Below are 26,638 nucleotides of genomic sequence, written 5' to 3'. Positions count from 1 at the left end.
CTGTGAATAACTATTCATTTGTCCTCCATAATGTGTTAGTGTTTAGCTAAGGTTTGACAGTTTGTGGTTCATGATGTAAAGCAGCTGATGGCAAAGTACACAGCCTGAGGGAAAGTCAGCAAGGATAGCAATAATGACGTATAGTTCACAAAACAGGGTGTGTCCCAAACAAACACACACTTAAACACACTTTTGTCTGTCTGCACACAGTAGCAAGCGTGTTTGCACATTCGAACACAGTTAACATAGTACAATGTTCACACTCTCTCTCCGGTGTGTCCATGGGCTCTGCGTGTTCTAGTAAATCTGATTAAATATTTATTGGTCCCACCTTTGAAGGAAATAGCTGTCTGCATAGTCAGACATGTGGTGCTCAGTAGGCACTGAACATTTCCATCTGGGCAAACCTCACCTTCAAAGGCTTGTTTATTTAAAGTCTGCGATGTGCATGTGGGGGCAACAAAGGAGAAAGCAGACCTGCGCAGTATTATGCTCACCTTGTTTCCATTCCCACACCAACACAAGCTGTACAACTAACAACTAGGTCACAATACTTTAATACCCCCCGTTGCTCCTGTTCCCAATGTGTTGATTAAAGCCCCATTTGGATTTTAAGATGGTAGTTTGATTGGCCACTGCACTGCATTATGTTACAATCATTGTACTGACAAACTGTGTCACAATAAATAACTAACAAACGTCACTTCATTTCATTAGAAGACCAGCAGGAGTACCACAAAAATAATCTCGAGCAAGAACAATTTTACTAATCTCTTGACCTCCTAATTTGTGTGTTTAATACATTGGTTGTTTAACTGTTTTTTGTAATAACAAACCACCTGCACATTTAGTGGAAGATCATTAACCCACAGGGACAGTTCCAAAAAGGAAAAAAAGACATATCAAGGTCTCATTTCCTACTCTCTGACAAACACAGGCTGTAGTAATATATGAAGAATACAGGTCTGTTTGTATACACATATAAATATATATATATATATATATATATATATATATATATATATATATATATGGCATGTTGAATATATGTGAGATAAAGAAGAACTCTCTCTTTTCTATTTAAAACCAATGAAAAGAAACTCTGACAAATTGCTCTGCTCAAGGGAATTAAGAGAAAGTAAAGGACACAATAAGGCAAAAGGGAAAGGAATTCTAACATAAAACAGGGATTTGTTAAAGAGCAGGTTGCCAGATCTTACTGCCAAAACTCTGAAGTGGATTGTAGTTTGGTGCCAGAGAGAGACTGAAGCAGAGAAGCAGGCAGCCAATGAGACAGGCGTGGTACGAGCAAGGTCAGTAAAGCCAGGGAAGCCATTTTGTGGCACTTCACATCACTTAAGATAAATAGGAATGCTTCATTTAAGCAAAATGATCAACTCTCTACTTAGCACATCCTGCGGTTGTGTCAAGCACTTCCTGTGGTTAGGATTATCACTTCCTGTGGGCAAGATTGTAAACTGTGATCCAGATGGTTGTCCTTGGTTAGCAGGACAGGACCATGTGTTTCCTCTGCAACCTAACATGACATGTTTTATTTCCAAGGATGGCTTGCCTTGTTGTTTGGTGGAGAACCTTCTGGACTTTAACTTATTTCGGGCCCATTCAGCCAGTCTCAGTGTGTACCTGCTGTTTACTTCATTGAGAAACTTTTTACATCAAACCAGCTTTTAAAGAAATCAATGATGGAACAGCTGTCTGTATGGTCTCTTTCTTGCTGTCTGCTGTTGATAAATCACATGAAAAAGCCACATGTGGTGATGTTGAGCTACAACCATCACAGACATACATCAAAGGCAACACTGTACGGTAGGTCAGTCTCCAAGAAGGAGAGAAAACAAGAGCTCTCAGAGTATAATGACTATATGTATAGCACACATAAAAGGCATAACAATTCTACAAAACACTGCACGCAAAAAATCCAAAGTTTCACAATCCTTTCTACGCCACAGCAGGCATTGTGGCCTATGCACATCGATCAACAAACCCCATCAAACTTTCAGGGAGACTAACAGAAGCTATTGGTTAGGTACATCTACACACAGCACAGCACTCAACTTCAGTGCACTACCTACAATATTTTAGCCACTCTCTGCCCTTATCAGCTGATTTGTGTTCAGGTCCCTTTTTCCCCCAACAGTGACTTGACAAAAAACATTGATCAGCTCATAAGGACAGAAAATGACCATAACATGTCTACATCTAAATTAGTACCTTGTCCCACTCTTCGGCGTCCATCGTATGTGTGTACCGTATGGCATGTGGGGACTAGAAACACAACAAGTTATACAGAATGGAGGTAAGAAAAAGGAAAATGTTGAGATTTTGTGCTCTAGATCTCTGTATGTTGAGTCTGTCATATCTATTAAAAAAAACAATGGGAAGACAGTTTTCTATTTCTCCACCACTGAGATAAAGTATGTCCAATGTGTTCCTCCTACCCCAGTGGAATTCTAAAATGACTGTGATGTGTGTGTGTGTCTATGACTCTAACATTTTCCTGACTTGGCTCATCAGAGCGTTTTGCCCAGCTGGTATGTTTCAAGGAGAAGCCTTGAGTCATAGAATGTGTTGTGCAATCATTGTTGTGAAAACTCAATTTTAGCCCACACAATATGGGCAAATAGCTATCATCAACCATCGACATACAGAACACTCTCACTAAAACACACAAGTGAACTAAAGAAACATGTTTCATGTATTGTCAATTAAGCAAGTCAGAACGACATCTCAGATGGTAGAAAATGAAGAGCGCTGAAGAAGGATAAATACACTATCCCATCCCCCCCAGTAGCTCTGGTCACAGTCCCTCATCAGTAGTACTGAGAGTGATGGTGCACAGGCTCAGAGAGTGCAGAGAGGAGAGGAACGGGAGGGGAGGGGGAGGGGAGTGGAAGCTGCGGCAGCCATTTTATAATGCAGCCTGAAATCAGAGAGATGCTCATTCAGGAGACTAAACCGGGAATCTGAATTCACTGAGCAGGTCTTGCTATAAAATGCTCATTACAATGTTTTTCAAAATCAGATTGAAATGGTTGACTTTGATTTCTTCAGTATTTTACAATCAGCTCTTTGCAGGCAGCGAGGTATTATGGTCACAGCACTCACTACCATCCCCCTCCTGTTTTTATTCCTCAACCTTCATCACTCTCTCAGTCTTTACGATAAGCTTGCCTTGTGCAGCACAATGATATGTCCTTGACTTTACTGGGCATCTTATCACTGTGTGGTTGTGTGTGTCTCAGTTTACTCACCCACTAGGTCCGGGTCTCTGTCCCTGAGTGAAGCGCCAGTCATTGTTGGGGGGCTTTTGCTGTGAAGAGAGCAGAAGTTGCAACATGAGTCATGTGTTTCATTGGGACATAGCAGGACGGTTTTGAGGTGTAACTTTTGGTTTGCAAGATGTTTCTTTGCGGTCGACACATTTGTGTGTGATGGTGTATGTCGTGTGTCTGTCTGATTTATAAAATATTTTCTGTGTCTCTATGCTTGAGGTTCAACAAAGGGTTACAGTTGGAAACAAATATCTCTATGCTCAGGCATCCATGTTGTTCCGAAAGCTGTGGAGCATAAAATGCTGCAGGGGACAAACACACACACGCACAGAGAAACAAACACACAAACTGGAGTGCTGCTTATAAAATGTGACTCAAAGCAAAAGGAAAAAGGAAGATAATATCAAAAAGAGAGTTATTTCTAGTATAATAAGCCCATAAGATCTCCAAAGGACTTTTAAACAGCATTTTTTCATGACATGACCTGAAAAACACAAATAAATACAGACAAAACAAAACTATGACAACCCCTTAAAACTTTTTACGGTAAAGACTGGGGAGATTCCTTGCTAGTTAATACATTGCTTCCTATAACAATATTTGTAATAAATGAAGAGGGCAGAGAGAGTCCTTGAAAGGCTGCGTTGTTATTTTTATACCAAAACATTATGGAGACAAGGAAACAATGGTGGCTCCGCAGTGATAAAAGCCTCTCTCCTCTCTACTATCCCTTCGACTCACTATGAATGTGTTCAAGCCCATTGCACTCTAGTCCATCTCTACCTCACTGGCCATGCCATCATGTCTTTTCCATCTCTCTACCACTTTCCCTCTCTCAGGCTCTCTTGTTGTGCAGTGATGCAGTGAATAGACCCTTGGCTTGGCTCCAGATTCTGCCTCCTAATCCACACAAGAGCTCCCTGGAGAAAGAGGCCATCAGCATGATGTGCTGCATTATTAAAAGAGCTGTTCTACCCGAGGGAATGATGGAGAGAAGCAAGAGAGCAGAAGAGAAAACAGAACAAGAAAATACCTATATACATAAAGGTACAGTCATGACTGGAGCCTCTATTAGCATACAGGTAAACAAGAAACAAATGCACCAGTGAGTGGTGACTCGTTGAATGCACATAAAGAACGACAAGGCAAAGAGGGCTGTTGAAACAAGTGAAAAAGGGAATATGGTTCCTTTCTCAATGCAGACTAAACAAGTGAGTGCCATCCTACATCAAGACAATTACAGAGAACTCAACTGTAACAAAAAAAGGCAGTGAAAGAAGAGACTGCGGTATAAAGTCTGGTTTTCTAATGGACACTACAAAGGGAAGGAGGTAGTGTGAATTGCAAATATTCATAACAATGATTAAACAACCCTCTGGTCCATACCCTGTAGAGTGAAAATAGCTGACAGTGGACCTCTTCTCATCCGAAAGAAAGGAAATATACAGTCAGATAAAGAGAAGTGTGCTTAATAATGTCCTGATAAGTGATGCAACGCCAGAACTTACAAATTTTCATTATTGCATCATAAAGCCATAGTGGATGAGGATGAGCAGGGGAGGGCATATTTGATCTCTTATACTTCTTTCAGGGCAGAGCCGGGCTGATGTTTGATTCTAAAAATGGAATCAACGATGTGCGTGGGCACAACAGTCTGTCTGAGCTTTGCTAGAGAGAGTAAGGGATCAGGACTGAGTGGAAGCAAACATCCACAGAGAGGCCCACCATTCCAGCTGTGTGACTCTCTCTCACCACACAGACACACACTTGTCATTTCCAAGGTCTTATACCACTGCACTGCAGGCATGCGGCATAAAGTGTAATAGACTACACATGCTGGACCCCACTGCTGGTGCATGCTTCATTTAAGGCCACCTCACTGCACCTAAACATCACAAGCAGACAGGTAATATCCAGAATAATGCAAACTCTTCTGCTCAAAAGGAAAGTCAAACCGATGGCCTTCCTATCACTCAACTAAAGATTGATTAAAATCCATTTACTTAAGCTCCAATTATCTGAGCATCTTTAAATGTGCATGCTTGATTCATCAGGGGTTATAAACTGATCACATGGGCACATCTGGATTTTATCCAGCATGTTTGAAGCATGTGAATGTGAGCTAAAACCTTTGATTTACTTCTTCACCACTTCTACACAAAGGTTTATCCTGTTGCTTCAAAATAAAACACAAATGTAATATATTTTCTTTCTCTCCTCCTGACGGGGGTCAAACATATCGTAAAGGCAAACACGTCTTTTACACATCCATACTCTTTATGTAATATTCAGGTTCATAACACGCAAGCTATTGATGTTAAAAGAACTTTGGCTAGACTTAGTGCTTTGCCTGAAAACAGGAAGTTGAGTCTGTTCTGTTGCTCTGATAACCTACAGGGCCTCACACATACACAACATATAACCTTCAGTACACACGCATGAGCTCATTTGTAGCACAACACACAGCTTCATCTTCCATAAAAAAAAGCTTATTTACAAAAGACTTGGTCTTACTAAGTGCACGTGCCAAACTTTTAAACTACCATAGACTCAAAGATTGAAACACATGGTCATGAGAATATTTAGATCCTGCTTTAAACCTATGATTGTACTATTATGGAGAGGGGAAGAATTGCTAAGATGAAATTGAAGAGGCAACTTGGTGAGTCATGAACTCAATATTACATGGCATGTTTCTGTGTCCACTGAGTGAGAAGGCTAATTTAATCATGGGAATATTTGCTTCTTCAATGCAAGTGCCATACATTTTGAAGGCCAATTGGAAAAAAGTAAACCTTTTTCACCATTACTTTTAGGAAAAACTGTCAATACAATTTTGCCTCCAAACGTCTATAGAGTTAGTACATGAATGCCAATACAGCACATAGCAAATGAATAGAGGATCCAAAGAGGGAATTGCTTGACAATTGGACTCCTAGGCCCCAGGGTCCTCCTAAAATTACACACATCTAGAGGCTCCTTGTGCCTGATGCGTTATACACACAATATCACAACCAGGCATATAAACACCTACAGTGATGGCTGCTGCTCTTTACCCATTATAGCCTGTGTTGTCTGTCGCTGTGGCACACGTGCATAAAAGCCATCCTGGCTCTATCTTGGTCAACCCTTCATCTCTTTTCCTCTGTTGTCCTCATTGCACATGTGTTACTAGAACAGGATGACAGATGGTGCCCTTCTGACCTCAGGGACAACCTAATTTAGCACAGAGAGGGGCTATGTAATTCAGGCTGACAAGAAACAGGAAAATCTTATGTATATTCAAAAGAATAAACACCCTGTTGTGTGGTGAAGAAATTGTTATTACCAAAACACCACGGCAACAATATTGACCTTAAACTAAACTCAACATTTAATATGACATGGCTGTGAATAGACCCCGAAGATGAATGTTAAGGATGAGAAAACATCGTACTTTTTAACTATTACATTCCTCAAAGTGAGGCACTGTCAGCCATCCTCCCTGACAGTGCTTGCTTTGCATCAAAACACTTAATAAGTTGTGATTTTTTTTTACACCCTGCTCTTACAAATGGGAAAGATGGTATTTCTGAACAAGGATCTAATAATGGAAAACAGAAATGTGTCTACAGAGCTCGCACAGCCTCACTCATCCTGGAACCAATCACAGAAAGTTCAGAGGACAACAGGAAGTCAGAGGACAGCAGGAAGGACAACAGGAAAACAGGAATTCATGGGGTCAGTGGCCTGACCCCATGAATTCCTGTTTTTCAGCTACTGCTTTATTCTTTGACTCCCCCCAGCTCACCATTTTGTTTCCTTTGCCCTTTTCTCTCCTTCACCCCCGTCTCTCCCTCTGTCATCCTGTTACCCTCTGTCTCCGAGCCCTTCCACTGAGCCAACACTGCAGGATATTTTCATCTGTCTGTCTCCTCCTCTCCATCTGTTAGGAACACTCATGTTTCCCACTTTCAACTTCCTTTGACATTTCTTCTCCAACTACCTTCTTTCTGCCCAACTTTCTTTATCTGTAGCTTTCACATCCATAAAGAAAAGTTCCCTACTGTCAGTTTAGTCACTGGAAGTCAGAGATAGTAACCACATTTCCTAAAGCCTCAGGTCAGATTACATAGTAACATGCTCTCTGCCCAAACCCGTCTAGTAGGACAACAAAGCTCTAGGAGCTGTTTTAAGGATCCTCCTGCAAGGGATGTTTCAGATAAAACACTGCAGAGCTAAGTGACAGAGGACATCTAGTTTAGCACTGTGTCAAGACTGAAAGCAATACAACTATGTTTTTAACCAATTTGTTGTTGTGAACTACTGCAATATCAAATAACTGCATGATATACTTAAAGCATTAGAAACATGCCTATAGATACTGAACCAATGGCATATCCCAGCAATTCCATGCTTGCTCCCAAACATAATCCCTCACCTCACTGGCTGAGTTCATAAGGTGCTTCCTGCTGAGTGTCATGTTGAGTGTGTTGTTTTGACTCATCATTGGTGTCTTCATAAATACAAAGTCACTCCGACTGGATAAGGTGGAGTAGCACGGCCTGTAGGTGCGTGTGTGAGGGTCCTGGGAGTCTCCTACGACTTCCATATATCGTATGGGACCATCACTATTTAGCTGCAGGTGCAGGTCCTTGCTTGGCCTCTGATGGTAGCGGCTGGGCCTGTTGCGACCGTAGCAGCAGCTGCAGTCCGAGTCCTCCAGCCCATGGCCACGGGGCCTAAGGCAGCGTACCATGAGGACGGCAAAGGTGATAAAGGACACCCCTGATACACAGGCTAAAGCGATGATGAGGTACAAAGTAATGTCAGACATCCCAGTGCGGTGGTAGAAGGGTGTGTGGCGGGGGCTTGCAGGAGCATCCTTGGGCGTGGCCTTCTCATCCACAGTTATTGAAATGTTCACAGAGCTGGACTTTGGTGGGTCACCATTGTCCTGGATAATGACCAAAATGTCATAAGTGGAGCCAACTTCCTCCTCTGCCAAATGTCTGGCTGTGCGGAGGTCACCGCTGTGTGGTCCAATACGGAATATGCCAGCATTTGGTCCAGGGGCGATGGAGTAAAACAACCATGCATTGTGCCCACTGTCTGCATCCACCCCTACAAGTTTATTTATTAGGTGCCCTGGGTCAGCAGATAGGGGCACAGTCAACTCTAGCCCTTTGTCTTTTGGGAAGTAGGGGTATACAATCACTGGCACATTGTCATTCACATCCACCACAAACACATGGACTGTAACATTGGCTGTCCTTGGGGGCACCCCAGCATCCCGGGCCTGCACCTCAATACGGAAAGCTTTAAGCTGTTCATGATCCAGAGAGCGCATGCTGTGGATGTGGCCACTCTCTTGGTTGATGTAGACGTATGAAGAGATGGATGAGCCCTGGACCATGCTGGGAAGGATGGAGTAAGAGATATGAGCATTTTCTCCAAGATCTTGGTCAGTGGCTGAGACAGCAGCGATGGGAGCACTGGGAGCATTGTTCTCTGGGATGTCCACAGAGTATGAAGGCTGAGAGAAGGTGGGGGCATTGTCATTCACATCAGAGAGCTTCACCACAAAGGTGGTTTGTGATGAAAGCGGAGGGGAGCCAGCATCAGTGGCCTTGATGACCACTGTGTACTCTGGGACAGTCTCACGGTCCAGATTTCCAGAAGTGGTGAGGCTGTAATGCATGCCAAAAGCAGAATTGAGTTTGAATGGCAAACCTGGTTGGATAGTTAATGTAACCTGCCCATTAACATCAGAGTCCAGGTCCTTAGCACTTATGAGCGCTATCACAGTCCCTGGTGCTGAGTCCTCTCTGATAGGACTGGTCAGTGAGGTCAGGGTCACCTCTGGTGCGTTGTCATTCACATCAATGATTTCCACTATGACGTTACAGGAGCCCTCCATGGCGGGGGAGCCACCATCTCTGGCCTGCACTGTGATGTGGTATGCATTGCCTTTCTCATAATCCACATCACCCTTCACACGGATCTCCCCGCTTTTAGAATCCACACTGAAAAGGTTGGTAACGCGTTCCTGTGAGTATTTACTAAACAGAAAAGATATATCTCCGTTGTTACCCGAATCCGCGTCAGTTGCGTTCAATTTCGTAACTAAAGTGCCCCTTGCCACATTTTCTAAAAGCATAACTTTCTTTTTCTGCTCATCAAAGATAGGCGCATTGTCATTTACATCCAGAATTTTTATGAGCATTAGTGTTGAGCCAGATTTCTCGGGCTGACCCCCATCTACAGCAATGAGCAACAGGCGAAACGAGGCCTGCGTCTCCCTGTCAATAGGTTTATTCACCATTAGCTCTGGAAACTTACTGCCGTCACTTTTCGTTTCGACATTCAAAATAAAAAAGTCATTTTCTGCGAGATGGTAAGTGCGCAACGAGTTTGTACCCACGTCTGGGTCGTGTGCGCTCTCCAAACGGAACTTTGTGCCTGGAGCGGCCGCCTCTGATATCTCCAGAGAAATGTTGCTGTTAGAAAACTGCGGTGCATTGTCATTCACATCCAGAATGTCCACCACGACTCGATGAATATCTAAAGGATCCTCCAGTAGTATTTGAAGGTGTAGTGAACATACTGGATTTAATTCGCAAATTTGCTCCCTGTCAATTTTTTGTTTGATAACCAACTCGCCGGTCGCCTGCTTTACCTCAAAATACTGCGTTGATGATTCCGAAACCACTCGCAACCTCCTCTGTACAATCCCCTGAGCAGAAAGGCTCAAATCTTTAGCAATATTCCCAACGACAGATCCCGGGTTTAGTTCCTCCGATACGGAATAGCTGAGCTGAGCGGACGCACAGGAAAAGCACGCTAGATAAAAGCAAAGCCTCCATAGCCTCCCTCCTCCGGAGCGCTTCCTCTGTCTGGAGTCCATTGTGCTGCGCTCCGAGGATCGGAGAATGGGAAAGTTTTTCTTAAGTTCTTCTTTCACTTAACGTATCCATAGTAATGTTAAAACGAGACGGTCAGGTTTAACAGTAAACATCTCCATTTTAAAAACAGAGAGATGGGAGGTTTGGATTTGATCATTGCGGCCGTCTTTTAAGAAAAAACGGAAACAAAATCAAAGTATTTTCTGCCTCCGCTGAAACCCTCTGCTCTGTGTCCTCCGCCTCACTCCCCACATGGGCGTGGAGAGGCCGCAGAGGCCGTCCCCCTCATTGGAAGACAGGGCTGGACCTACTTTGTCACTCAGCTCACACACACACGGAGTGAAAACTTTCCAGTGACTACTAAACTTCCATCGACAGGCAAGGATCAGCCCTTTTCTCTTTGTAAAAGTGAGAGGACAATGCAAATAACAGAGGATATGGAATGACTATGAATGAATTGTTTTTACAAAATATACCAAGATGTTTGAATTTCTGTGGAAAAGTTCATTCACGTGCTGAGAGCTGCTCATTATCAAAACAAAACAGTATATCAAGCAGCTGCTATTTATAGCAATGCTATTTGTATCCGCAGGGGGGCATGGTTTGCAAACTGTTTTTTCATGCAAAAAGGTTTACGTTTATAAGGGGGTTCATTATAAAATACAACGTATTTTTTATAATATGCTACACAATGCCGGGATGAGAATAATTTGATCACAGGCTATGTAGCCTAAATTAAAGAGCAACGCTTAGTTTGAGAGAAAAAAATCAACATTATTCGTGGGTTTTAACCAACACAAAAGTGTAGTTTTTTTTTAAATGGACCTGAAATAAAGTGTGAGAGAAAAACACACAAACTAGGCTACTTTACCCTGAACATTGAAATTGAAGATGATAACCTTAATTAATGGAATGCCACATCAGAATGATTATGAGCTTATAATGAAGAACATTTTTAAATTTAGAAATGTTTCTTTAGTGAACCATATGCCTGCAATGTTTGTTTACATTTACAGTGAAGAAAAAGCAGATTGTGTTTGGTCATTATCAAACAAGAAAGTTAAATGAGCTTTTTCACATAGCATGTCAGCTGGAATCCCAACCTGGTTTCTGACCATATGAGCTAGCCATGAACACTTCTAGGCCTACTTTGTGTTCTTTTTTTTAGATTTTTTTGATTGAGAAACACAACACACGTTTCGTATGAATCTATTATTAAAAACAAACCAAAACAAAATGAGGAGAATTCAGTTTAGCTCCCATTTCTCTGTATCACACAATGCCTTCTGGTTTTCTGCTCACCTGCTGGCTCTCAAAGGTCCACGTGCTGTCGGGTAAAGAAGCATCCAGAACACTGATCACCTCCGTAAAGTCAGTGGTGCTGCTGGGCTTAATCAAAGTGAAATCACTGTACTCTGACATTGGAGACATGCAGGACCTGAAGGACTGACTCTGAGACATCATGTCTCCTCCCAGGACCTCCACATACTTTATAGGTCCATCAGTGTTTAGCTGAATCTGCATGTTTCTGTTGGGGTTCTTGTAATTATCACAGTCGCTTCGTCTCATGCAGCAACTACCGCTGCTGCTGCTGTTCCTCATGCATTTAACCGCTAAGATGAGAAAAGTCACCAGAGACAGCACGGACACCGAGGCCAGAGAGAGAATCAAATACAGGGTGATTCTCCCAGTTTTCCTGCTGGGCTCGGCCGTTTTCTGTCGGAGGTCTAAGATGGGCTCATGGAGGCCGTCCTCCAGCAGGATGGACACCGTGACGGTGGCGGACTGCATCGGTTCCCCGTCGTCCTTTATCTCTATAAGCAGCCTTTGAGAGGAGTCGTCCTGCTCGGACGCAGCACGTTTAGTCCTCACCTCCCCTGTGTACAGGTTGACAGTGAACAGAGAGGCGTCTGTGGCCTCTGCCAGCTTGTAGGAGATCCAGGCGTTATGGCCCGAGTCAGCGTCCACGGCCGTCACCTTAGTAACCAGGTGACCCGCTTTAGCGGAGCGGGACATCCTCTGGTGAGAGAGGGAGCCCAGGACAGCGGAGGAGGGGTAAATAACAGCGGGGGCATTGTCGTTCTGGTCCAGGATAAAAACATGGACAGTGGTGTTGCTGCTGAGAGACGGAGAGCCCTGATCCTTTGCATGCACCTGGATCTGAAACACCTTCAGTTTCTCATAGTCAAACGAGTGCATGCTGTAGATGCTGCCGTTATCTGAGTTAATGTAAACATAAGACGAGACAGAAACGTCCTGCACTTTAGAGTCCAAGATGGAGTAAGAGATTTTAGCGTTTTCACCAAAATCCAGGTCAGACGCTGACACTGAGTACAGTATAGAGCCTGGCACCCCATTTTCTTTTAAATACACATTATAGGAGGGCTGAGTGAATAAAGGGCGGTTATCATTCACATCAGTGATGCTGACAGGTATACTTTTCTTACTTGACAGAGGAGGGGAGCCTGAATCAGTGGCTGTTATCTCAATATTATATTCTGAGAAACTCTCTCGGTCTAAAGCACCACTTGTTACCAAAGCATAATTATTAGAAAAAGAGGGTTTCAGATTAAAAGGTGAGCCTTTGGTGATTTGTAACGTCACTTTACTGTTATCCCCGGAATCAAGGTCTCGTGCGCTAATCAAAGCAACCACGGTACCACTTGATGCGTCCTCTCGCACTGGCTTTGGTTGGGAAGTGAAAACTATTTCTGGAGCATTATCATTGAAATCACTTATATCAATCTGCACTCGACAGTGGCCCTCCATTTCAGGGCTGCCTTTATCTTTTGCAGTTATGTCAATGTCATATGACTTGGTAGTTTCATAGTCTAACTCTCTTTTTAGAGAGATTTCACCAGTTAAGGGGTTAATATCGAAGATTGACAATAAAATATCGGGTGTCCGAGAGCCGAATGAGAATTCAATTTCACCATTTAGACCTTCATCTGCATCAGTTGCTTTTGGTTTCATAACAATAGCCCCCTTTACACTTTTTTCACCTAAGGTTACTTTGTAAACGTTTCTTTCAAACACCGGGAAGTTATCATTATTATCTAGCACGCTTATGGTTATTTGTGAGGTTCCAGATCTAACTGGATTCCCACCGTCTAATGCTGTCAGTAATATTTTGTGAACTGCTTTTTTTTCGCGATCTAGAGGCTTTTCTAAAACAAGTTCCGGGACGGTCTTACCACCCTCTATTTCTTTTATTTTAAGGGAACAACATTCATTTTTACTAAGAGTATATGTTTTTAATGAATTGCTTCCAACGTCGGGGTCCATCGCACTCTCTAAAGGAAAACGCGTGCCAACTGCTGCAGATTCGGCAATTTTCAAAGATAGTAGACTTGAAAGGAAGTTAGGAGAATTATCATTAATATCACGTATTTCGACCTCTATTCGGTGTAACTGTAGTGGGTCTTCAATAACTACTTGCAGAGGTAAAACACAGCTGGCACTTTGTCCACAAAGAGTCTCTCTGTCTATTCTGTCATTCACCAGTAGCTCGCCCTTTCCCGCATCGACACTGAAATACTGCTCTCCAGCCTCAGAGGCAACATGCAGCTTGCGATCAAAAATCTCAGACAGTCCCAGACCCAGATCTTTGGCTAGATTTCCTACCACAGAGCCCTGTTTTAATTCCTCCGGGATGCTGTATCGAGTCTGTCCATTTATTGTGCTCCACAATAGAAAGAAAGTATGCCACCAAAGCGCCTGCCATCCCCAGTTTCGGTATATTGTCTTTGTCATCCTTGATTCAGTAAAATACATCAATTCCAATGCACGTGAACAGCGAACACAAAGTCAAAATCCATATTCCAAGAGCGTGACATATTCCATAAAAAATACGCCTGTTCATGATCCAAAATACAAATAAAATAAATCCGAATTCTCCGTGTTTATGCAGCATTAACGTGCTCTCCTCTCATCCCGAGCATCGGGTTTGGTGCTGAAGCTGCATGGGGGAGGGAGTAGATCTCTTTGTACAGTTCAGAATCCTATTGGTGCACAATATCTATATCTCACATCCAATGAGAGGGAAACTGAGCAGCGTCGTTAAAGACACACTTACCCCTTTTACACTTTCATGAAAGAGCAAGTGAAACACATTAACGAAATGCCGTTTAAATGTCGATGTCATATGTAAATCGATAACATTTATTAATATAATCATCATTATATAAACGATGTATTTACATTCCAATTGATGACACTGTATTTATTTCCCCTGATTTTGACATTAAAAAGCCATCAGCGTTAATGTAAGTAATTGTGTGTCCAGAACATGGGCATAGTTTTTTAGTGTGTGTATCAATATTCCAATTACTTGTATATAGACTATTCTGCACTATTTCTATTATATTGTATTTTATTTACTTGCACTATTATCTGTTTTATTGTTGTTGCAATTTTGGAGGATCCTGCAACCTAATAATTTAATTGTCATAACTACACTGTAAACAATAACCGAAATGTAACATTTCTATTGAAATGTTATAAGGATTTTTCACTGCAAAAGTAAAAGCTGTGTTTCTTTGCAGTGACTGTAGCTGATGTAACTGTGAAGTCCATTGTTTGTTTACTATCTCACCTGCTGGCTCTCAAAGGTCCACGTGCTGTCGGGTAAAGACGCATCCAGAACACTGATCACCTCCGTAAAGTCAGTGGTGCTGCTGGGCTTAATCAAAGTGAAATCACTGTACTCTGACATTGGAGACATGCAGGACCTGAAGGACTGACTCTGAGACATCATGTCTCCTCCCAGGACCTCCACATACTTTATAGGTCCATCAGTGTTGAGCTGAATCTGCATGTTTCTGTTAGGGTTCTTGTAATTATCACAGTCGCTTCGCCTCATGCAGCAACTACCGCTGCTGCTGCTGTTCCTCATGCATTTAACCGCTAAGATGAGAAAGGTCACCAGCGACAGCACGGACACCGAGGCCAGAGAGAGAATCAAATACAGGGTGATTCTCCCAGTTTTCCTGCTGGGCTCGGCCGTTTTCTGTCGGAGGTCTAAGATGGGCTCATGGAGGCCCTCCTCCAGCAGGATGGACACCGTGACGGTGGCGGACTGCATCGGTTCCCCATCGTCCTTGATCTCTATAAGCAGCCTCTGAGAGGAGTCGTCCTGCTCGGACGCAGTGCGTTTAGTCCTCACCTCCCCTGTGTACAGGTTGACAGTGAACAGAGAGGCGTCTGTGGCCTCCGCCAGTTTGTAGGAGATCCAGGCGTTATGGCCCGAATCAGCGTCCACGGCCGTCACTTTAGTAACCAGGTGACCCGCTTTAGAGGAGCGGGACATCCTCTGGTGAGAGAGGGAGCCCAGAACAGCGGAGGAGGGGTAAATAACAGCGGGGGCATTGTCGTTCTGGTCCAGGATAAAAACATGGACAGTTGTGTTGCTGCTGAGAGACGGAGAGCCCTGATCCTTTGCCTGAACCTGGATCGGAAACACTTTCAGTTTCTCATAGTCAAACGAGTGCATGCTGTAGATGCTGCCGTTATCTGAGTTAATGTAAACATAAGACGAGACAGAAACGTCCTGCACTTTAGAGTCCAAGATGGAGTAGGAGATTTTTGCGTTTTCACCAAAATCCAGATCAGACGCTGATACTGAGTACAGTATAGAGCCTGGCACCCCATTCTCTTTTAAATACACATTATAGAAGGGCTGGGTGAATAAAGGGCGGTTATCATTCACATCAATGATGCTGACAGGTATACTTCTCTTACTGGACAGAGGAGGGGAGCCCGAATCAGTAGCTGTTATCTCAATATTATATTCTGAGAAACTCTCTCGGTCTAAAGCACCACTTGTAACCAGTGCGTAATTATTAGAAAAGGATGGTTTAAGACTAAAGGGAAAACCCTTGGCGAGTTTCAACGTCACTTTACCGTTATTTCCGGAGTCATGGTCCTGTGCACTGATTAAGGCTACAACCGTGCCTCTCGCTGCATCTTCCCGTACTGGGTTTGGGTTTGAAGTGAGAACTATTTCTGGGGCATTATCATTAATATCTATTAGTGTAACTTGCACACGACAGTGGCCTTCCATCTCAGGAACGCCTTTATCTCTTGCAGTAATATCTATTTCATGCATTTGATTACTTTCATAATCTAATGGGCCTACTAAAGAAATGTCACCTGTGCCCGAGTGTAAATTAAAAATTGACAATAATGCCTGTGGTGTGTGCTCAGCAAATGCATACGCGATCTCTCCATTAACACCCTCGTCTGCGTCTGTTGCTTCAACTTTTACAATTACAGAACCAGCGACATTATTTTCATGTATAGTTACATTATAAAAAGGCTTTTTGAAAACTGGGACATTGTCGTTGTTGTCAAGTACAGTGACAACGATTTTTGTGGTTCCCGTTTTAACAGGATTGCCTCCGTCTAAAGCTTCCAGTAATAAAAGATGGACACTTTGTTTCTCTCTATCAAGCGATTTTTCTATTACTAGCTCTGGAACTTTTCGATTACCAGACAACTCTTTTATCCTTAAACTGAAACACTCATCTTTACTTAAGGTATAAGATTTTACCGAATTACTACCAACGTCCTGATCTTGTGCTGTTTCTAAAGGAAAGCGACTGCCCGTGGCAGTAAATTCTGCTATCTTTAAAGATCTCTCCTCTATGGAAAAAATGGGAGAATTGTCGTTGATATCCCTTATCTCTACTTCGATCCGATGTAGCTGTAACGGATTCTCTGTTACAACCTTTAAAGGCAAAATGCAGCTCGCGCTTTGTCCACATAAAGCCTCTCTGTCTATTCTGTCATTCACCACCAGCTCGCCTTTCCCCGCATCCACACTGAAATACTGCTCACCAGCCTCAGAGGAGAGACGAAGTTTACGGTCAAAAATCTCTGACAGTCCGAGACCCAGATCTTTGGCTAGATTTCCTACCAAATAGCCCTGTTTTAGTTCCTCCGGGATGCTGTAACGAGTCTGACCGTTTATTGTACTCCACAGGAGAAAGAAATGATGCCAGCAAAGCGCCTGCCATCTCCAGTCTCGGTATCCTATTGTCTTTGTCATCCTTGGTCTGTCACAATTCGTTATTTTCCATCAAGGTATTCATCAGCACAACCCAGCATTCAAAGCCATCATCAGAATGGACACTCCAATATAAATAGATCCGTCAAAAAATATTAATGAAATACATATATATTCCGGACGCCTTCGATGAACACATCTCCTCCGCAGCTCTGAGCACTGTGAGGTTTACCGTGGTGAGACTGAATGGGGGATGGAGTAGATCTCTTTGTACAGTCCTGTTCGTTATTGGCTCATCGCTAGATTGGTTCTAGCCAATCACAAAGACTTAACTCTGCTCATACAGCAGCTGCACCCCCTCAAGGTTGCAACACATTTTGACAAATGTAACATAGGGAGTCATATTTTTTTGATAACAATATTCATAGTTTTATCATCTGAGTTTATACTTTTTATTTCCTACAGATATCTTTACAGAATATAATAATACCCATCTTCAAATAACAAATTACAATTCCGATTCTGCTGTACCTTTTTCGTTATCGTTGCTGCCAACCAATTAAGATTTTACTACCAATACATTTAAAAATGTTCCAATGTAATATGAATAATTTAACAAATTAAATTCACAAGTTAATACAAATTGTATAAGGCAAAAGCAACAACTTATGTAAATACAAACATATAGTGCATGTTTTCTGAAAATAAATGTGTGATCATTAGAGTCGGCCAGTCAGAGTATATTTTACATAATAACTCTCTCAGTAAAACAAATAATATTGATCCTCATAAATTGTTATTTTTATTATAATTGTTATTATCATTATTATTGTCATTATCATTCTTATTCTTATTATTATTCATACAATTATTAACATTTCAGGCTGCATATGAAATCCACAAGGCAATGATGAATGACAATCACTGGAAGACGGTCTACTGTTATCTGCTCGCATTTGACTTTAAGACCAGATTTACTTTCCATGGCCTTGTAAAAGGGACATTTCATAATCAGCGTATAGTACCACAACATATCCAGTACATGTAATCAGTTAAAACAGGGATACGTTTCTTGGTCTAATGTTTATTTATTTTGGTCCCTTAAGGATTTCAACAACAGTGTGCCCTGTATGCCCCATGAGTCGTTGTCGCTATCCATTCCTGTGGTTCTGAAACGATCAGCTCTGTAGGCCTTTCAACACCAAACACACTATTCAGGTCAAACTTCAATAGCCACTGTGGCACAAAAGTTACACAGTTTGAGTTATATATGAATTTGATATTTACATTTACATTTAAAATACATCGACTTCCATATCCAGGATTTTAAGGATATATTACCTTGTTATAAGGATAAGTCAAATAGGTGCTTTCTTTGCATTTACTGAATCTTAATAGTCATAACAATTGTATAAGCCCTTGTTTGTCCTAATCACTGCTCACCTGCTGGCTCTCAAAGGTCCACGTGCTGTCGGGTAAAGAAGCATCCAGAACACTGATCACCTCCGTAAAGTCAGTGGTGCTGCTGGGCTTAATCAAAGTGAAATCACTGTACTCTGACATTGGAGACATGCAGGACCTGAAGGACTGACTCTGAGACATCATGTCTCCTCCCAGGACCTCCACATACTTTATAGGTCCATCAGTGTTGAGCTGAATCTGCATGTTTCTGTTGGGGTTCTTGTAATTATCACAGTCGCTTCGTCTCATGCAGCAACTACCGCTGCTGCTGCTGTTCCTCATGCATTTAACCGCTAAGATGAGAAAAGTCACCAGAGACAGCACGGACACCGAGGCCAGAGAGAGAATCAAATACAGGGTGATTCTCCCAGTTTTCCTGCTGGGCTCGGCCGTTTTCTGTCGGAGGTCTAAGATGGGCTCATGGAGGCCCTCCTCCAGCAGGATGGACACCGTGACGGTGGCGGACTGCATCGGTTCCCCGTCGTCCTTGATCTCTATAAGCAGTCTCTGAGAGGAGTCGTCCTGCTCGGACGCAGCACGTTTAGTCCTCACCTCCCCTGTGTACAGGTTGACAGTGAACAGAGAGGCATCTGTGGCCTCCGCCAGCTTGTAGGAGATCCAGGCGTTATGGCCCGAGTCAGCGTCCACGGCCGTCACCTTAGTAACGAGGTGACCCGCTTTAGCGGAGCGGGACATCCTCTGGTGAGAGAGGGAGCCCAGGACAGCGGAGGAGGGGTAAATAACAGCAGGGGTATTGTCGTTCTGGTCCAGGATAAAAACATGGACAGTGGTGTTGCTGCTGAGAGACGGAGAGCCCTGATCCTTTGCCTGCACCTGGATCTGAAACACCTTCAGTTTCTCATAGTCAAACGAGTGCATGCTGTAGATGCTGCCGTTATCTGAGTTAATGTAAACATAAGACGAGACAGAAACGTCCTGCACTTTAGAGTCCAAGATGGAGTACGATATTTTGCTGTTTTCACCAAAATCTAGGTCAGAGGCTGATACTGAGTACAGTATAGAGCCTGGCACCCCATTCTCTTTTAAATAAACTGCATATTTTGGTTGACTGAATACAGGAGGGTTGTCATTTACATCAGTAATATTTACATTTATAATCTTCTTAGTCGACAGAGGAGGAGAGCCTGAATCAGTGGCTGTTATCTCGATATTATACTCTGAGAAAGTCTCTCGGTCTAAAGCACCTCCGGTAACCAGTGCATAGTTATCGGAAAAAGATGGTTTCAGATTAAAAGGAGAACTCATAGGGAGTTGTAATGTCACTTTACCGTTAACACCGGAATCAAAGTCTCGTGCACTGATTAAAGCAACCACTGTACCACGTGGTGCGTCCTCAGGCACAGAGTTTGGTTGAGATGTCATAAGAATGTTTGGAGCATTATCGTTTTCATCCAACACTTCAATGTGAATAGTACAATGTCCTTCCATTCCTGGAGTGCCTTTGTCTCTTGCGCTAATGTCTATTTCATAATTTGCAATTGTTTCGTAATCTAATTTCCCTATGAGCCGTATTTCCCCAGTTAATGAATTAATATCAAACACTAATGAGACAATATCTGGTGTGTGTATTCCAAATGAATATTCTACATCTCCATTGGGACCCTCATCGGTGTCCTCGGCTGTAAGTTTTAGGATAGATGCATCTTGTATGCTATTTTCGCTTACAGAGACCTTGTAAACATTTTTTTCAAATACAGGAAAATTATCGTTAATATCCAGCACATTTATAGTTATCTGTGATGTCCCAGATTTGACTGGGTTTCCCCCGTCAATAGCAGTTAATTGAAGCTGATGAATATTATTTTTTTCTCTGTCGAGAGATTTAGACAACACTAGCTCTGGGACTTTCCTCCCACCAGATATATCCTTTATCTTTAAACTAAAAAAATCGTCTTTACTTAAAGTGTAAGACCTCACTGAATTTCCTCCAACATCAAGATCTTGCGCGATTTCCAATGGAAAACGTGCCCCCGCTGCTGTCGACTCGGCTATTTGTAATGCTATTTCCTGGGAAGGGAATCGTGGAGAATTATCATTAACATCTTGTATTTCCACCTCAACTCGGTGCAATTGTAACGGTTTATCAATCACCACTTGCAGAGTTAACACACAGATCGCGCTTGGTCCACATAAAGCCTCTCTGTCTATTCTGTCATTCACCAGCAGCTCGCCCTTCCCCGCATCGACACTGAAATACTGCTCTCCAGCCTCAGAGGCGACACGTAGTTTACGGTCAGAAATGTCAGAAAGTCCCAGACCCAGATCTTTGGCTAGATTTCCTACCACAGAGCCCTGTTTTAGTTCCTCCGGGATGCTGTAACGAGTCTGTCCGTTTATTGTAGTCCACAAGAGAAAGAAATGATGCCACCAAAGCGCCTGCCATCTCCAGTCTCTGTATCCCATTGTCTTTGTCATCCCCAATCCGTTAAAATGATTCCCCATTTAGGTGTTGGGAAAGCAGATAGTAAACAGCCATTGCCATACATACAGCATTAATCCAAAACAAAGGTAAAAAATCGCTTCATACCAACAACTAAATTAATGTTGTTCTCTGTTAATTCCGAAAAAAGCGTAATTCCCTCTCGTCAAGCTCTGTGCCATGTAAGTGTACGGAGCTGAAGCTGCATGGGGGAGGGAGTAGATCTCTTTGTACAGTTCTGAATCCTATTGGTTAACAAAACCCATCTCTACCATCCAATAAAAAGGGGGTGAGCACAGCTTTTAAAGACACAGCCACCCTTGAATATGCCAGTGTATGAAAGAAATGATACGATTCCAGCTGTTACAGGTTTCCCATAATGTTAATTCAAGGCAAAATCAATGTAATTATAAAATAAAAAAATATTTCCTGGTTCTGGTTATTTACACGTTTTTATTTTTGTTGACTTTAATCGGGAACAAGTGATGTGCTGCATGGTTAACACTGTGTTCAGTGTGTTGCTGTCCAACTGTCTGGTGCCGTGGTGCGTAAACCAAGTGTCATTCATAGAGCTTAAAGGAGAGCATTCCAACATCTTATAATGAAGTAACTCAATGGTGAGTTGCCCTAATGTGGGACACGCCCTAATGTGGGACACCTAAACTCAAATAGGTCTTCCGCAAACAAATGAGAGTCAATGAAACTACGGGTTAACACACGCTGTGATGTCATGCGATCAAAATCACATGACTTCTCAAATGTCCAATCACAGATGAGGATGGAAAAACCTTCAAACAGGAAGTACCCTGTGTGAAGACCACCCAAAGGTCCGTGACATATAGTGTTTTGACAAATGTAATGTTAAGGTTTTAAATTTCGTATAAATAAAACAATCTCGCAAGTTTTTATCAGGATGTGTTTATGATATGTTTGTTCATCAGAACATATTATAATATGGTGTAAATACTCTATATTTTGTATTTCAATCAAATGTTCCATCGTCCCACTTTAGGAAACATGTTTCGCAAAGTGGGACAGTATGATTTGCCTAATGTGGGACAGTTCTAAAAGGGGCATGGATTGTGCAAGAGCAATGGTTATTTACAGGGTTTTAGTCTTCTAATGCTTTATTTTAGATATTTAAGGTGAAGGGCAAATTATATTAAATAATTGGGGGTGGCTGCATCTCTGTTAAAATGGTATGACAAAGTCAGGGATAATGTTAGGGATTAATGTCTGAGTTTAAAAGATGACAATTAATTTAACCCAAAATATTCATAGTCATTTAATAAATCCTTCCAATAAACATTGTAAAAAAATAGCCTAAGTTAAGAAATCATTCCAATATGTGCTATATAGCCTATAAAAAAACACAGTTTAAAAGGGGAGTGATTAGTCGAATATGAATCAATAAAAAAGAAAGAATTCAGACTAGGTCAGATAAAGAAAGGAGAGAGGAGTTTATCAATGATTTGTTATTGGTTGTGAGCATATTCTAATGTTTTTTTGATTATTGAAATATATACAGTTCTTTTTATGATTGTTGAGAACTGTATCCATAAATCTCTTAATTTTGTCCTCAAAGTGCACCAGATTGATGCATTTAACTTCAATTTAAAGAAAAACATCTTCTGTTGTAGCAACAATAACATTATAAATAGTAACATAGCTGAACATGGTATTGCACATTTAATTTTGAGTGTTACTGACCTGAGATGTTTTTATTACATGAATTAAGGTGACTGAGGCCTTTTAACATAGACTTTTCAGTGTCCCACATTTTGCACAGAAATGTCCCACATTAGGAAATGCAGATTGTCTGAGACAACTTGGCACTAAGAGTACTGACATGTCTACCATTTATTTTATGAGTGTAATATCTACATTTTCTCTTTTGGTTTGATTAGGACACATCCTGGGGATTACAGAATGGTACTTGATTTTGATTTATTGTATTGGCTTCATATCGCAATATATTCCAGAAGTCTGAAAGGAATTTTTTTTCCCACATTAGGGCAATTCACCCTACTATGCAAACAGAGCTATAGAACATCTGAATTGTTACAAAAGTACGATTTTAAAGGACAAACAACAATAAGGCGGTTAAAGGTATCATTCTATTTGCAAACCGACAGTATACGAAACCAACGGAAGTCTATAGAGTGATGAACATTTTAAGCTCAATAATTTGTTGCATTTATAAACTGACAATGCAATGGAACAAAATGATAATATAAAATGACGGAATCTTAAATACGTTTGAACTACATGTAGCCAGGCGGTGATATCACCGAAACTCTAAGAACTTTGTTAGGCTAAGGAGGATTGCAGGTACAAAGAACACAAAGAAGGAATAAAGAGAGATAACGTCTTGTGACCGATTATTTGTTGGTTTAAGAGATGAAAACATATGATCGGATGTCATTTATATGTTAAAAAATCTGAATAACGATATTAAATTACACTATAGGCCATATTTTGTCTGCTCACCTGCTGGCTCTCAAAGGTCCACGTGCTGTCGGGTAAAGACGCATCCAGAACACTGATCACCTCCGTAAAGTCAGTGGTGCTGCTGGGCTTAATCAAAGTGAAATCACTGTACTCTGACATTGGAGACATGCAGGACCTGAAGGACTGACTCTGAGACATCATGTCTCCTCCCAGGACCTCCACGTACTTTATAGGTCCATCAGTGTTGAGCTGAATCTGCATGTTTCTGTTGGGGTTCTTGTAATTATCACAGTCGCTTCGTCTCATGCAGCAACTACCGCTGCTGCTGCTGTTCCTCATGCATTTAACCGCTAAGATGAGAAAAGTCACCAGCGACAGCACGGACACCGAGGCCAGAGAGAGAATCAAATAAAGGGTGATTCTCCCAGTTTTCCTGCTGGGCTCGGCTGCTTTCTGTCGGAGGTCTAAGATGGGCTCATGGAGGCCGTCCTCCAGCAGGATGGACACCGTGACGGTGGCGGACTGCATCGGTTCCCCGTCGTCCTTGATCTCTATAATCAGCCTCTGAGAGGAGTCGTCCTGCTCGGACGCAGCGCGTTTAGTCCTCACCTCCCCTGTGTACAGGTTGACAGTGAACAGAGAGGCGTCCGTGGCCTCCGCCAGTTTGTAGGAGATCCAGGCGTTATGGCCCGAGTCAGCGTCCACGGCCGTCACCTTAGTAACCAGGTGACCCGCTTTAGCGGAGCGGGACATCCTCTGGTGAGAGAGGGAGCCCAGGACAGCGGAGGAGGGGTAAATAACAGCGGGGGCATTGTCGTTCTGGTCCAGGATAAAAACATGGACAGTGGTGTTGCTGCTGAGAGACGGAGAGCCCTGATCCTTTGCCTGAACCTGGATCTGAAACACCTTCAGTTTCTCATAGTCAAACGAGTGCATGCTGTAGATGCTGCCGTTATCTGAGTTAATGTAAACATAAGACGAGACAGAAACGTCCTGCACTTTAGAGTCCAGTATGGAGTAAGAGACTTTGGCGTTTTCACCAAAATCCAGGTCAGATGCTGATACTGAGTACAGTATAGAGCCTGGCACCCCATTCTCTTTTAAATACACATTATAGGATGGCTGAGTGAATAAAGGGGCGTTATCATTCACATCACTGATGCTGACAGGTATAATTTTCTTACTGGACAGAGGAGGGGAGCCTGAATCAGTGGCTGTTATCTCAATATTATACTCTGAGAAACTCTCTCGGTCTAAAGCACCACTTGTAACCAGTGCGTAATTATTAGAAAAGGATGGTTTCAAACTAAAAGGAGAACCTCTCGATACTCGTAATGTGACTTTGCTATTATTAACGGAGTCAGCGTCACGTGCGTTGATCAAAGCCACCACTGTGCCACTTGGTGAGTCTTCGCGCACCGGCTGCGGTTCAGAGGTAAGAACAATTTCTGGAGTGTTATCATTAACATCTAAAACATCTATCTGTAGACGACAATGACCCTCATTTTCGGGAACCCCTTTGTCTTTTGCAATTATCTCAATGACGTAGGACGAGGCTCTTTCGAAATCTAAGTCTCCTTTCAATTGTATTTCTCCTGTTAATGTATTAATTTCAAATGCTGATGAGACAGATTCTTGTGTCCGCGAGCCAAACGAGAATACAACCTCTGCGTTAGTTCCCTCGTCAGCATCAGTGGCCGCTATCTTTGCAACAAACGTATTTTTAGCAGTATTCTCCACTAAGGTAACTTTATATACACTTTTATCAAAAACAGGAAAATTGTCGTTTACGTCCAGCACTGTGATTGTAATCTGTAAGGTACCAGATTTGACTGGATTTCCCCCGTCTAATGCAGTCAGTAGTAGCTGATGAACTGATTTCTTCTCTCTATCAAGGGGCTTCTCTAACACTAACTCCGGGACTGTTTTGCCGTCTTCAACTTCCTTCATTTTCAAAATAAAGCAGTCATTTCTAGTCAAAACGTAGGATTTAACTGAGTTACTGCCAACGTCAGAATCGTCTGCACTGTCCAAGAGAAAACGTGTTCCTACTGCTGCAGTTTCAGAAATTTTTATTGACATCTCTTTTGTATGAAAATTAGGCGAATTGTCATTAATGTCTTTAATTTCTACCTCGATTCGATGTAAACTGAGAGGGTTTTCTAGAACAATTTGCAGAGGTAAAACACAGCTCGTAATTTGTCCACATAAAGCCTCTCTGTCTATTCTGTCATTCACTATAAGCTCGCCCTTCCCCGCATCCACACTGAAATACTGCTCGCCAGCCTCGGAAGCGACACGTAGTTTACGTTCAAACATGTCTGATAATCCCAGACCCAGATCTTTGGCTAGATTTCCTACTACAGAGCCCTGTTTTAGTTCCTCCGGGATGCTGTAACGAGTCTGTCCGTTTATTGTAGTCCACAAGAGAAAGAAATGATGCCACCAAAGCGCCTGCCATTTCCAGTCTCGGTATCCTATTCTCTTTGTCATCCCCGGTCCGTTAGAATAGGTTTCCCATCGAGAACACCGAAGTTAATATCCAGTTCCAACGAGCATTAGCTATTTCCATACAAATACATGAATCACCTTTATTCATGTCTGAAGCTTAAATGAACAATTTCCTTTTCAGCCTCGCGATAGGAGTGTATCATCCACCGTCCTCGAGCTCTTTGCATTGATAACGTTTACAGTGCTGAGGCTGCAAGGGGGAGGGGGTAGATCTCTTTGTATGACTCTGTATGCCATTGGTGCACACATCAATCACAAGCATCCAATAGGAAAGGGACTGAATTGTGCTTTTAAAGACACACGCGTATGAGCATCAGCCTATACTTCTGGGTGTGACAGGTCAGAGTGAGAACGTGTTGGACAGCGATCCATGCTTTTCTTCTCGTTTTACAACTGTGCTGCAAAAACAATGTGAGATTTCCCAAATCTAACAAAATGGGCCTTCCCAGAAAATAACATGAACACATTTGACTGGGAAAAGCCAAATAAAACCCTATCCTCCCAAACAAAACATGTATTAAAGGTCCCCTATTATACTGTTTTTCATCAATATATAATAGATCTCAGATATATACAAAGCATGTCTCTGAAG

The 26,638-nt window shown here is 42.3% G+C and overlaps 2 protein-coding genes across 31 annotated transcripts in view; both read right to left on the bottom strand.

Moving 5' to 3' along the window:
• Window positions 1-26,638, bottom strand: part of LOC307031498 (protocadherin gamma-C5-like) — a 199,205-nt gene that overhangs the window by 3,901 nt on the left and 168,666 nt on the right. For 10 of the 30 annotated variants that reach the window (XM_079668670.1, XM_079668669.1, XM_079668680.1 and 7 more), the window contains exons 2-3: window positions 3,273-3,331; window positions 2,233-2,286 (exon numbers count right to left, since the gene is read on the bottom strand). In XM_079668670.1, coding sequence (XP_079524796.1) covers window positions 2,233-2,286; window positions 3,273-3,331 — 113 coding nt within the window. Of the gene's footprint in view, window positions 1-2,232; window positions 2,287-3,272; window positions 3,332-7,713; window positions 10,488-11,479; window positions 14,134-14,771; window positions 17,383-26,638 lie in introns of those variants that run through there. The other 20 variants (XM_079668678.1, XM_079668677.1, XM_079668667.1 and 17 more) reach the window with 11 other exon arrangements.
• On the bottom strand, window positions 17,982-26,103 carry LOC307031502 (protocadherin gamma-C5-like). The gene is made up of 2 exons (XM_079668690.1): window positions 24,798-26,103; window positions 17,982-19,849 (listed from the first exon to the last, which is right to left on the bottom strand). The coding sequence occupies exons 1-2, from the start codon at window positions 26,026-26,028 to the stop codon at window positions 18,612-18,614; spliced, it is 2,469 nt and encodes an 822-aa protein (XP_079524816.1). The 5' UTR covers window positions 26,029-26,103; the 3' UTR covers window positions 17,982-18,611.

Source organism: Notothenia rossii (assembly GCF_949606895.1).
Source record: "Notothenia rossii genome assembly, chromosome: 3".
Taxonomy (NCBI): domain Eukaryota; kingdom Metazoa; phylum Chordata; class Actinopteri; order Perciformes; family Nototheniidae; genus Notothenia; species Notothenia rossii.
This window is presented reverse-complemented; position numbering and strand designations above follow the sequence as displayed.